General features: G+C 40.9%; 1 protein-coding gene across 1 annotated transcript in view; it reads right to left on the bottom strand.

Annotated features, from left to right (window-relative positions):
• Positions 1 to 14075, bottom strand: part of SYNE2 (spectrin repeat containing nuclear envelope protein 2) — a 1843566-nt gene that overhangs the window by 1626768 nt on the left and 202723 nt on the right. The window contains exon 7 of the mRNA XM_078660317.1: positions 13861 to 14042. Within this exon, the coding sequence (XP_078516443.1) occupies positions 13861 to 14042 (182 nt within the window). The remainder of the gene's footprint in view (positions 1 to 13860; positions 14043 to 14075) is intronic.

Here is a 14075-nt window from a genome sequence, read left to right on the forward strand (position 1 = left end):
CTTTGGTTTTAATAAACCCCTCACTCACTGACTTAGTCGGTGACATGCTTCATCATCGGGGCCACCTTAACAGCCGAGTGCCATCAAGGTGTGCTGCGACACCTGGAATACAGTGGAGCTGGTATATGAGTGATGAGTGCAAGAAAAAAGTAAGTGTGTTAAAAATTGTCCTGGTATGGCTTATAGGAGAAATGTTTTATTCTTAAGACTACTGGACAATATTAAAAACGTGTGTGTAGATACAATAATAGGTTATTTATGACCATGTGTATCTGTAGATAAGTGGAAGGTCTACATGTTTCAAACCGTCATGGAAGTTACCGGTTTTTCGTCAGGACCAAGAAAGGAAATGGGTGGTCAGGGTACACTAACGCCCTGCCATACCAACATTCATTTGTTCCCTGCTAACAAAATTAGTTGCAGGGCGAAAAAACTGTAACCCGGGGATGGTTACACTGAGAGTAAAAAAGACCTGTAAGGAGAGAAAGAGTATCAGTCACAAGAAAACTCGTTACGTGCCTGCAACGTAGTGAAATGACGAAATCTGCTGTCTCTGTGAGTCACCCCACACTGAATTAATGCGGACTATTTTGGTTTATTAACCTTTATATACCTAGCACCTAAGATTCCATGGGCTAATGTCTTTTAAAACTTTGTTGCTCTCTCCCCCCTGTCTGGTCCATCTCAATAAACAATAAGCCGCACCCCGGTTTTTTGACCCTTTGACATTAATATACCTAACCCCATTGCATTGCTGTAAGATACTCTTGTATTGTGACCGTCTAATTACAGCACAGCCGTAATTCGGGCTGCCCATATGGTATTACCTTAGCACACTGATCAATAGTATCTCAGTTCACCTTGAGGTCTCTGACCTACTGCTTGTGCAATACCTTTGCACTGGTTTAGCAAGAGTAAATATACTCCCCCTTGTTGTTATTAGTCGAGGGAACGTCATTCTCCCACTCTTCCTATCATGTGAATTTACCAGTCTCTTCGGGAAGACACATTACTAATACGATCGCTTTACCGCTTCACCTTTTGGAGCGACAGCCCCTATCCTTATGATAATCATATTCCCCACTCTCTGTTTCTCCAAACGCGGTAGCGTCTCCATAGTAACATCACAACGTGCGCCTCAGAGGCTTCCGTACCACTCCTTCGGGAAGCGCCTGACGTCATCACGTTCAGGAGACCACGCCCACCCCGACCCCGATGGCGGTAGTCTTAACCCGGTTCACTTTGCGTTTTCATCATGGGTGCATGGAGGGGCAAACTAGGTATACCGCTTGACTATACCACTTGAAAACTGAAAGTAGAACTCTGTTTTCCCCGAATGAAACGTGATTGCTTCCGTTTCTTCTTCCGAACCCTTCCAGTACCCCTGGCAAATCAACCCGGTACTAAGCATTTTTTTCCCTTTGCATTGCAGAATATGTTTTCCAACAGTGGCCTCCCTTCCCTCTAATCCCGTGCAGCCTAATGACCCTGAATTAGGAGTAAGCACTTTGCGAGCATACTGTGTGTTACATGTTGTGTTTGTGTTGTATTGTCCCTTTTGGATCATGATGAAGCAATAGCACGTCGGTAATCCTTTCACTGCTAAGGATATGATTGTTGCCTAGCCACGCACCTAAAATCAATGGATGCAAGTGACAAAATCACGGATCTTTTTTACTAAGCACACAACTATTGATAGGTGTGCAAGGAAGCCATATTGGCTGTATTGCGCCAATACGTTATTCTATGTATTTGAGCAGCACAATGCACTAAAATAGTCCGCATTAATTCAGTGTGGGATGACTCACAGAGACAGCAGATTTTGTCACTTCACTACGTTGCAGGCACGTAACGAGTTTTCTTGTGACTGATACTCTTTCTCTCCTTACAGGTCTTTTTTACTCTCAGCGTAACCACCCCCGGGTTACAGTTGTTTCGCCCTGCAACTAATTTTGTTAGCAGGGAACAAAGGAGTGTTGGTATGGCAGGGCGTTAGTGTACCCTGACCACCCATTTCCTTTCTTGGTCCTGACGAAAAACCGGTAACTTCCATGACGGTTTGAAACATGTAGACCTTCCACTTATCTACAGATACACATGGTCATAAATAACCTATTATTGTATCTACACACACGTTTTTAATATTGTCCAGTAGTCTTAAGAATAAAATATTTCTCCTATAAGCCATACCAGGACAATTTTTAACACACTTACTTTTTTCTTGCACTCATCACTCATATACCAGCTCCACTGTATTCCAGGTGTCGCAGCACACCTTGATGGCACTCGGCTGTCAAGGTGGCCCGATGATGAAGCATGTCACCGACTAGATCGGTGAGTGAGGGGTTTATTAAAACCAAAGAAGGACTTTCTTCTTTTTCCACTAGAAAACCATCCCACCTTAATCGCTCTTTGAGCCTTTTTTGGTGGTACTCCTCTTTTTTTTTTCTTCCTAATGTACGCAGCACTTACACAGCAGATTTCCCTGACATGGGGAATACACAAAACGAACCCAAAACATCTAACACGCTGTAGGTATTATTGACACACGGTACGAGCACGAAGGCAATATCCACACTATACAACTCCCTAAAACTGAATGCAATGCTCCTACTGGCATCACTCACGGAGTATTAGGATGTAGATTTGACAACCACGCTTACCAATAAACAATGGTTGCAATGCATAGGGGTCCCTCAAATACTATCCATCAATGCTAGAATAAAATACACATAATTTAATTATCTTCACCACACATACCTAACCCACACAGGCTGGCACACTTGTACGAGACAGCAGCTGACATATGCCCCAGATGCCAGAATTATGAAGCCACATTCTTTCATATGGTCTGGACATGCCCCCAGCTAACGGCATTCTGGAGCGACATGGCCATATCATTATCTGAGGCAACGGACACGACAGTCGCGACCCAAGGACCCTGTTTAAAATTAGGCATAAGAACATCAACAAATTCCTAGACTCGGCACTCGGCCTCGTCAAGCACAGATTAGCCATAGCATGGAAGTCTGCAGCGGCGCCCAGTATACGCAGGTGGCTCACCGATCTCCTCAGGGCAATAGTGGTAGAACATGGGCTGACCCAAGTTAATGCTGCAAATTTACCCACCTCCTTATTCTCATAGACTGGCACAACTATCTATCTTTCGTAGAGCCAAAACTGAATGTCACTTCCCTCACCCCAGAACAGGATCGGGACTGTACGGTTCCTGAGGAATACATGCCTCACTATCATACTCTCATCTTTTAGGTTGGCACTGATCCACCATGGCCCCTACATGTGTACTCTAATCTCATTATTACCCACAAATGCCCTCAATCCGCACTAAATACCAGGCCCAGGACAAAAATCCTCCGACACACTGGCACACTCTGCCCCTTGCAGGGAACTGAACCGCCCTAACCCTCTCAACACTTAGCAAGCACCCAGCCCGAGTTGCGGCCGGAGGCGCGCCCAAACTTGGTTCATATCAAACACGATCAACATGATGTAAGATAGTAATTCAAATGTTTATTGTTATGGTAATTCAATGCTACACAACAGCAAGATCCCGAATCGGCATTAATAGCAGAGCAATGGGTTACTAATATGTATCCTCTTTTTATCTTTTCTCCTTGTTTTCTCTGAAACTGAATGTTGGATAACCTGCTCAATGTTTACTGTCAAGAATCGGTGTTAATAACAATGAAAATTAATAAACAGCATTAAAAAAAATAAAGAGGGAATATTTAGTATGATAGAATGCTAGTCCACTTGCCATACTCTTTTCCATTTTTCAGTGTTTTACCATCAGTTTCAGAATCTGAGAAATGTTAGGCCCAACATTATGAAATACTGCGGAAATTAACAGATAATGTCCACTTATTTTCTTCAAAGAACAAACTCTAAAAGAACCAGACCAGTAAATCTAAACAATGCGTAAATTATTTAAAAATTTGATGTTAACTCTGCAGATTATTAATGCGAATGAGTGACCTCCAATTACACATTGGTGTGCAATTTGCACCAGCACAGTGGATATTAAGGAAAGGGCTATGCAAGAGTCAAAGCAATCCAGAGGGTGGGCGGCAAAAGGCAGACACATATGCCCACTGTGCCCTGGAGCACATGTGTAGCACAGCTCTACAATTATCACCTGTGACAGGGATGTCACTTTTCTTTCTATTTAGCCATGCAGACGAGTCTGCAGCATTGACACCCTTAAAGAAGATGCACACCAGCACAGACTGGGACCATGTACCAAGTTTCAGAATACACAGGGAAGACAATACTTCTTGGAGATTAGTAATGTTATCAAGTCCCTAGTGAATTAGACGAATGGGTTGGACTCACAATCAGGAGAAGAATATATCTGCATAAGATGTTTCCCAATTTGATGAAGTCCCAAAATTAACATAGTATGCATTTCGCTTTCAGATCACATGCCCATAGACTTTTAGGTTGTGATCCGTTCAGATTCAAGAAGGAACTCAAATGCACACATTTATTAAAATACAATTAACCACATATGGCACCCAGAATGCAGGATCAGTGCTATCCAATTTGAATGATTGTCTAGTGATAGGTGAATGCTATTGATTAAACTTTTAAGAAACCATAGAAACTGAAGAAAGACTTGCGCTGGACTGAAATCCAATTTGAGCCCTGAACTTTGCCGACCACTGCCTAGGAATCTCTTCAACTTGAGAAAGTTTCCTAAAATAAATCAGAGCAGCCGTATTTACAGCACTGTCAAATTCCATAGCATGTATTAATGAAGCCTTATATACAAAAAAACATGTAACTACTACAGGCTTGTGTGTGGAGCAGGTAAGGATTCTCCTCATTTCTTTCACATATTCCCATTCACATCACTGCTATTTCTGGATATGTGTGCCAATGAAGGAGCAGTGGTGGTATTTGTGTTAGTTATATTGGGTTGAGGACACAATTAAATAATCACCTAATAAAGATTACCTGATATCTGAATATAAATGTTATTACTCACTTTCGGCGGATTTCCATATCTAAAGCAACATAGATTTTTTTCAGGCAGTAGGTTTTTCACACCTCTGTTTTTTGAACAATTGGGATTTAAATATTTTGTCACGTGGTCAGTGGCTAAGCATTCTGTTTCGTGTTCACCCGTGTTTTCTATAGTACAAACGGAGATCCTACACACCGAGGGCCTCATTTCGATGTTGGTAGGAAAGCCTCCGACCTCTGATCGGGGCTTTGCGACCGATATGGAAAGTTTACACTCCGACCGCTGAATTACAATGTCGGCGGTCAGAGTGTAAACCAGCCAGGGAAACCGACTAAGTTCCGACAGGCTCAAGGAGCCCATCGGCCAGTCGGAAACCACTCATAATCCCTTAAGGACAGCGTTTCCTCCATCAGGATTAAATGATGTCGGTTTCCTATAACTTTTCCATGTCACCCTTTCTGACATGGAAAGGCTGTCGTGAAGCAACTTTGGGGGTCTCTAGCAGGGCCCCCATCCCTCTGCAGTCTACGGTTGTGGCCCTTGGGGGCAACTATGGTGCCCCCGTGAAAATCCGTGCTGCAGGGATTTACACAATGTCCCATTACTCTGTGGGAGCTTGTGCTGCAGGCGGTTTCCGACTAGCACACACACTCCTATAGAGAAATGGGAGTTTGCGACCACACTATGTGCGGTCGCATCGTAATGAGGTGTGTGGAACCGTGTAGGTCGGAGGCAACTCCGACCGACATCGTAATGAGCCCCATAGTTAACTTTTAGCATGAAAACTAAGTTAAAGGCTTGCATTGTCTAAGCTTTTGCAAGGTGGGATTCTCGAGGGAGGTGTGGTAGTTTATTTTGCTATAGTGGTGCATGCACAATTGGAGAACATGCCCTAGCTGTCAGTTCTTAGTGATTTGCACCTGTAAAATGAGAAGTTCATGTCTGTTGATTTGATTTGATGGTGGGTGCAGTGAGGAGAAGTGTCTGGCTCCCCACCCACGTATGGAAACAAATGAACATGATCCCAAACAAGCTTAATTATATGGCATGAATGAAGCAGAATCGGACTGGCACAGGAAATAGACCCGGGCACCAAAATAAAAGTGCCCCATCAGCGAATCAGGTAGCCAAAAGAGTGGTCCACATTCTGCAAAGCAGGGTTTTAAACTTGTAAAGACACACGGTGAAGGTGTTTTGCATTGCATGAGAGACTGCATGGACGTGTGCTTGTTGCAGGCACTATTTGAAATAATAAGAGGGCAATGAACAGTAAACACATGCCCACAGACCATAAAACAGCCACAAACACCAGAAAACTAGCCTACACACTAACCTGTGAGACCAGCCCTTCCGGCACTTCCAGATTGCCCTATGTGCCAGTCTGCCCCTGGAAAGAAGCAATAGACAGACAAAATGGCCACAATGCCTGAATAATTTTGAAGACTGTTCCGCTGCCCTCTTGTTAGAGTGATGCAAAAACAGAGCATTTATGCCACTGAGCATTCACTAATTTAGCATCTTGAGCCACAGAATAAAAGGAAATCAAAAAATGTACCATGGTTTCCAAAACGAGGACAGAAGGACACCCTAGCAACAAATTTACTGCAGTAAGTTACCATGCTTCATATTCAGTATTAATAACTCTATCAAAAGTATTGGGAAACCTACTAAATAATTAAGTAAGTAAGTAAGTAAGAAATAATGTCACCTATATGTATCCTTTCATCCATTTTATATTGATGAGTGTACTGCTAAGATTTTAATTAATCAAGCAACAAACTTACTTAATTACTTACTACTAAATAATTAGTTGCATTAGAACAATAGAACACGCTGTAGACATGATTACACGTCAGGCAGAAAAAATGAGCGCATGCTTACATGCGTTAATTTTGCACCTCCTAATTATTAGCAATTAGGTTTCCCACAACCAGATGTATGGGGTGTGGAAGAACCAGCCTCAATTTTTCGGGCTCGAAAAAACACATGGGACTTTGTTGAAGCTACAGCCATGTTTCACGCCGCCTTTTGTCGAATGAGGGAAGCATACATTGCTTTAAAAAATGCGCCCCCTTTCCTCCCTTTCTGCCTACCACCGTCTCCCCACCCCAACTACAGGCAGCAGCCTTGTATACATTTACCACCCGGAGAGCACAGGTTGTTGATGTATAAGAGTAAATTGCATGGAATGGAGAATTCTACGTGGTTTTATGGACAGAAAAATCAGCCTAAATTTTAATGCAGAATTCCATGTAATTTTACTTGTCATTGCTCAGTTGTGGAATGATTTTACTTCACTGAAATGGCAAAATTCCATTAAATTTTTCCATGCGGTAAAATGGCCGGAATACAGTGCACTCGTAATTAGGGCCTACGTGTTTCTTAACTTTTTTTTTTTTTTTTACTGTTTCACCTACTCGAGTGTATATTATTGCTCATGCTGCATAAGTACTAGAAATACGATTTTTAAAAATGTATTTCCTTACAAACCTATTTCACATTTAGAGGTTTTATTAAATAATGAGGGTGGTGAATCAAAGGGCTATCCAAAACTAAAAAAAGCACAATCAAAGGGCATCTTTCATCAAACACAAACTCAATGCATCCATTCAGCTGCCCTGCTTCCCCAAGCCTGATTAAGGGAAATGGTTTAAACACAGGAGCAAACCATTTAAAGGGCATGCTTCCTGTTCTAAATAATGTCTATTGTGAAACATTGCAACAGCTTAACAGGGTTTCACTATGAAGGAGCATGAATATCTCAGCCAGAATCAACTCTGTTGTTTCAGTAAAAACTCTCAAACTTCCATATTTAGAAGTGCTATTTTGACCATAATCTTTTCTTGAATCATAGTAGGCAGAAATTCCTGTATGAATAAGAATGACACTATAAGAGCGAAGCCATAAAGTTATGAGACCCAATCTGAGATAACCACAAGGAATGTTTGCCTTTTATCAGACTTATAAGTAAATAAACAAATAAGTGTGCAAAATAATACACAGTAGGTTCACCATTGGAATAAATCTAAATCATATATTATAGTATTAGACAGTCAGGGACAGCAAAACTGTGCGGTATTGTTAGATCTGGGTTTCCATTAAAAAAGGTATTTTTCTGGTTGCTTATAACTTTTCCACTGTTTGTCAAATTTGCAGAAACATTCAGAGTAAATAACTTGAGTGACAACATTTCAGTGTGTCCAGTTTGAGATCAAGTAGGACACTTTGTGCCCCAATGCAGCAATAGCCTAGGAGCAGCCGCGGCCGGTAGTGGGCAGGGCAGTTGTGTGTGCTGCCGAGCTGGGGGCTGATTTTGTTGATGGAGACCTGCGTGTGCAAAACAAAATTTGTTTTGCTTTTTTTACTTCAAAGCGCACGCAGGTCCCCATCAACGAAATAAGCCCCCACCACAGAGAAATTAGCCCCCAGCTCGGCAGCACACAGAAACGCCCAGTAGCCAGTGCAGCCTGGTAGTGGGAGTACCTGCCGGGTGGTGACGTGGGGAGGGGGAGGGGCAGGGTGGGGGGTAGTAATGTATGGATTACGGACCTTAACAGGTAAGTAAACATATAAATAAATAAAACTAATTTCATTGCGCGCACTGCATCGCATTTGGTGATGCAGTGTACACACCGAAATTCATTTAATTTATTTATATGTTTACTTACCTGTTAAGATCCGTAATCCATTCATTACTACCCCCCACCCAGCCCCTCCCCCTCCCCACATCACCGCCTGGCAGGTACTCCCACTACTGGCCGCAGGCTGCCTAGGAGTGGAACTGTAGCAAACTCAAACTTTAGTCATATAAGTATCTTTGGTTGGTTTGATGTAAATTTGTTCAATAGTTTTTGAGAGACTTGAGTTACAAAAAGGTGTTGGGTGGGCTTCAAAGTTTTCAAGTTTTTGCTTTCTGGACTGTTAATTTGTAGATCCTTTGCAGATCTGGAATCTCAAATTCTCTGAGGAAATTAGACTTGAAAAAGAGGGAGCATTTTCCCCATTTTGCAATGGGGAAAACCCATATCCTAGAATGTAGGATCCTTGTGATCCGAGTGATCAACTGACTGGCAGCAGCAATCTCTAGCCATCCTAGACTGAACTATGGTAATATGCTGCTCAGGAGAAATACTAAAATGCAGCTAGCACCAATAAAGGTAACCCTCAATACTGCTGCCAACTGATATGAGAAGTGAGACGGTTCACTAACCATTGCTCCAGTTCTCATCGTTCTCAGTTGGCTCCTGAATTAAGTTAGAAGCTTAATTAAATTACCTGCATTGCACACAAAACACTGCAGTGTGTTACTTCGAAATACCTGAGTCAAAACCTCACCCTATCTGGGGAAAGCCATTCTCTTTATTGTGGTGAATCCTTACTTCTTGACCACCCAGGATCAAGAAACAAAAAGAAACATCTCCTGATCCTTCTCTGGATGTGCACCCAGAATATGGAACTCAAAACCTCCAGGGATACCCTGTCTGGACTCTATATGTCTAACCATTGCTTGACATGGCTGTAGGCTAAGCACAGCAGGAATTGGGATATCCTCTAAACAAATTCACTAAAAAACCGTTTTTAATGTAATGTTTTTCCTGCTCATAAGACATCATCATATGTTACAAAAACCTTAGCAACGCCCTTTAAAAAAAGAGAGTTAAAATAAAGTTTTGTTTTTTAACAAAACTAAAAAACCTCTGAAATTGGGAAGATGAGGCGAGCTGAGCATATCATAAGTCGCATGCCTGCCATGCAAAGCTTAACTGACAGTCAAACGCAATGCTGATGACCATACAATATACATATCAATAAATAGCAGGACTTACCAACACAACACCGTTCAATTACAGGACATATCCAGAGAAAGAAAGAACACTATACCGACAGTGACATCAGTAGCATTAACCCTAAGTTATTATGCAATGTCACAAGGGATGTCAGTGGTACCATCTAAGAATTCCTCTGCCACATTATGGGTGAAGTGAGTGATGAGCTGACTTGGTAAGCAGAGCTTCTGCATGTGTTAATGTATCATTTGTTTCACTGTTTGTGATCCCAACCCCCTCACTCCACCCGCTACCACATTCCTAGTAACCACTAAGCTCCGTCTTGCGATGCATTGGGCAGAGGCCTATGATCAACCTTTATGACATGGTGTTGGCAAAAGCATCAACAAGCTGTACTTGGGGATCTTTTAATCCTGTAATTTTGTGCAGAGGTCCAGCAACAGGCTGGCTTGCATGCTAGCAGGAAATCAATGCTTAAAGAGCTCCTGCATTGTCTAGTGTGTGGGATCAAATACTACTTTCTCCAGAGAAAAATCACTATCTGTTCCCCTTCACTATCAATACCTACTCCCCTGATTATGGAGCAATACACCTAGCATTGCTAACACATTTGTAACTCTTTAAATTACACTCGATCCTGATGCACACAAGTCTACAAACCAGCAACCTCTCAAATCACTTGTTTACTGTCTCCCTGCCTTTGACTATACGCTCTGCTCTATTGCCTTTGGCGAGGTGTATATACTGCACACATACCACATACATGCATCTCTAAAGGCACTGTCTGCCTAACCCTAAACCTGGACGAAGGTATCACAATAATACCCAACACATTTTGGTGACCCTGGCTTATTCGTTTCTATTTTTTGCAGATCATGGGTATTCTTCACATGCTTTTGGCTGCCAGTGGCTTAGTGATAGCCCTGGTTCAATACTGGCTTTCAGTGACATAGTGGGTACATACATAATTGTCCATGGCATTACGGTGGTATAATGTTGCCATCCGCAGCATATTATGAGCATTCTCTGGAATAATCATAGCCACACGTGAAATAATGTGGGCATGCTTGGCCTAATTGTAGCTATCTGTGGCATTATGATGGCTGTAGAACAGTGCTGCCCAACATTTACTTACTGTTGGAATTCTTTATATAATGGTAGTCATCCATGGAACATAATGTGGCCTTACATTGTGGTTTACATCTCTGTTATACCTTTGACTATCTCCTACTATACCAGAACCACCCCTTAACATACTTCTGGGCTATCACTGTCATAGTTGCGGCCCTGGGATAACGGTGCCAATATCCTTAACATACTATAAGCATTCCTCATATAATTGTGGCTGTCCCTACATTGAAATATTGTGGGCATTCATGGCATTATTCTACATCCCACTGTCATTTTGGTGGTGCAGACAGGCAAAATGTTTTCTATCCTAGGTGAATTGTAGCCATTGTTGACAAAATTGTGGCTACCCACCCCATATTTGTTGACCCCAGCATAATGGTGCCACATCATTACTAGGAATGGGTGGAATACTTCATTCCATCTGTAGGATTGGCTGAATTTGTCGACTCTGAGTTACTCTTGTATCGCAGAGTTCCACCAAATTCCGCTAAAAGCCTCTTGGTGGAATTGTTTCCCTGCAAGACTCCAAAAATGCGAGAGAGATTTAGCGTACCCTACTGCGATTTTCTAACAAGGGCAGTTGTGGGAGGTCACGGTAAGAGGGCAGCTCCTTGAGTAGATTTGCTGCCGCTCGAGTAGACTTTCTACATGAGCGGCCGCAAAATAAACTCAAATGGCTGTGCACTCTTGTGCACCGCATGGTGCAGCTTGCTCTGATTTTGTTTAGCATTGCTGTTGCTACTGGAGCTTAATTACAGCAAATGTGGTCGGGTTGCTTTATTAGCTTGTAAGATCTATCTACCTCAGGGGTCTATATCCTGAGCTTTTAAATTTTGCATAGCTTTTAATTTTTACTCATGGCTACTTCCGAATAGATTCTCAGTCATAACACCTAGAGATGCTACATAAAAAAACACACTGAACACGCGTGACTGTTTTCACAGATTTGTTTTCAGTGCCTGTAGTACCTGTCACTCTTCATACAAATTCGGAGGAAACTATACTGAAAAATTAATTGCTGAGGTCATCATTAATCGAATGTGCTCTTAAGGAGGATGAAGAATCAACACTTCAATGAGGACAGGGCTTTTGAATTGCCGAGCACACTATGAATATATTGTAACTATTTGTAAGTGACCTGAAAAAATCCGTGGATTTTCCTCCGATTCATGTGGAAACTTTTCTATAAAATGTACAAATGGTAGTATTGACATTTTCTGGGGTTAAACTCCTTTCCTATGAACTCATGGGTATTCACATCCAACAACTTTCAAAGTTGACCAGCCGCCACTGCTCAGATTCTTCAGTAGGAAGACTATTGTGAAAGCACTACTCATTTCTTGTTATCGCAGCATGGAGTATTCTTTTTTCCTAATCTGTAGTTCCTACAGCACACAAAGGCATTTACACAGCAACCAATATCAACTTGACATTTCATGGTGATTCATTGAAGATATGAATGTTGTGGGGTGCAAAGCTTGAACCAAGACACCATGCTCTATAAATACAGAGGTATAGCCTGCTTTGTGATGGTTACTTATAAATTCTCCCATACCCAGAGTGAGAAAAATTCCTTGCTATGTGGAGTAAGATTCTTTGAAATTAGTACTACTTTCAGCTCCTATTGACTGAGCGTCACTTCCACACACATCATGCTCCACATTTGGTAATCCTAGCAGAAAGGTCAAAGAGTAGGCAACGAACAAATCTGACCAATTACTCATGCACTACAAAATGCTGTTCAAAAACCTACACACTGAGGATTTCAATGTTACCTTTCCCATCTTCATCCACACGACTGCAGAAAGCTCCATATATGTACACCTATTTCATTAGGGAATGTGGGAGGAATAGGAGAGTGCTTGGAAAACAGGGACCACTTGCTACTAAATGGAAGGTGTTTTTTTTTTTGGGGGGGGGAGGGAGTGTAGGGAGGGTCATGCATCCACCTGCAAAAGAGTAAACCCATTGCCAAACTGCACTTCTATAATTATTAGAGCCAAACATAACGAAAAACAGTCATAAATATGCTCTGGCTCAGGCCTGGAGTAAGCCCAGTTGACACATGGTCAATACTGAAGACTTGGCGTTTAAATAGAACCCCATGGGAAATAACTTTCAATTAAATAAATGTATTTTACAATTTAAACATACATATATATTTAATTTAATGTTTAAACAATTATATATATATATATATATATATATATATATATATATATATATATATATATATATATATATATATATATGTCAATAAAGAATATTATTTTGCATAATATATTTGAACAACTTTTACATATAAAACTAAATGCAAATATTTAAAAGATGCTTAACTTACTTGGAATTAATTATATAAATAAGTTTTAGCAATTGTTAATACATACTAATAAAATATAAAGCTTTTACTTTAGGGAAATTATTTGTAATAAATCTTTCAATAAATTATTTTAATTTAATGTATTTTAAGTCAATTTAATATTTGATTCAAAACTAAGTGATAGTGCAGTAGTTTATTTATTTATTTAAAAAATATATATGTTAATTCACATTAAGATTTATCATAAAAATACATTTACTATTTTACTACTACTATAATTTTATAAACTTTTTCATTTTTCCCATACTTTACCATAGGGAGATCTATTCCCCCATGGCAAAGAACTCTGACTACATGTGAAAAGTTAGTAATAGTAACCGTACGCAAGTAAATTAGGCTCCAGTGGGCGTATTAAGGTTTGGAGACATGTAAATCTACACTTTATGCTAACTTTAACATCGAAATGGTGACTATCCAAAAGTAGTAAAGTTACTGTGACTTGTTAAAAGTAGGAAACTTACTACCAAGTGTAAGAGTACATTTACACAGGTACATTTACTGAGGTTCATGCTGCGATTATAAATCGCTTCATACAAAAAACAAAACACTAAAAATAAAAAAACAAAGTAGCTTACCCTGTACATCGATCCTTCACCCATAAGAGCAGAGCTTTTTTTGCAGACATCTTCCATTTCGACTTTATATTTTCCTTCTGCTTTGCTGCTGGACTTGCAGTTGGTGATGCATCAAGGTTGCTGACACTCTCAGGCAATGACTGACTGTAAGAAGCCTCAAGACTTGAGGCCAGCTTTTGAATCTACGAAAAGAGAAAATGCAGAACCATAAGTGG

The sequence above is a fragment of the Lissotriton helveticus genome, chromosome 9 (genome assembly GCF_964261635.1).
Source record: "Lissotriton helveticus chromosome 9, aLisHel1.1, whole genome shotgun sequence".
In the NCBI taxonomy this organism is placed as follows: Eukaryota; Metazoa; Chordata; class Amphibia; order Caudata; family Salamandridae; genus Lissotriton; species Lissotriton helveticus.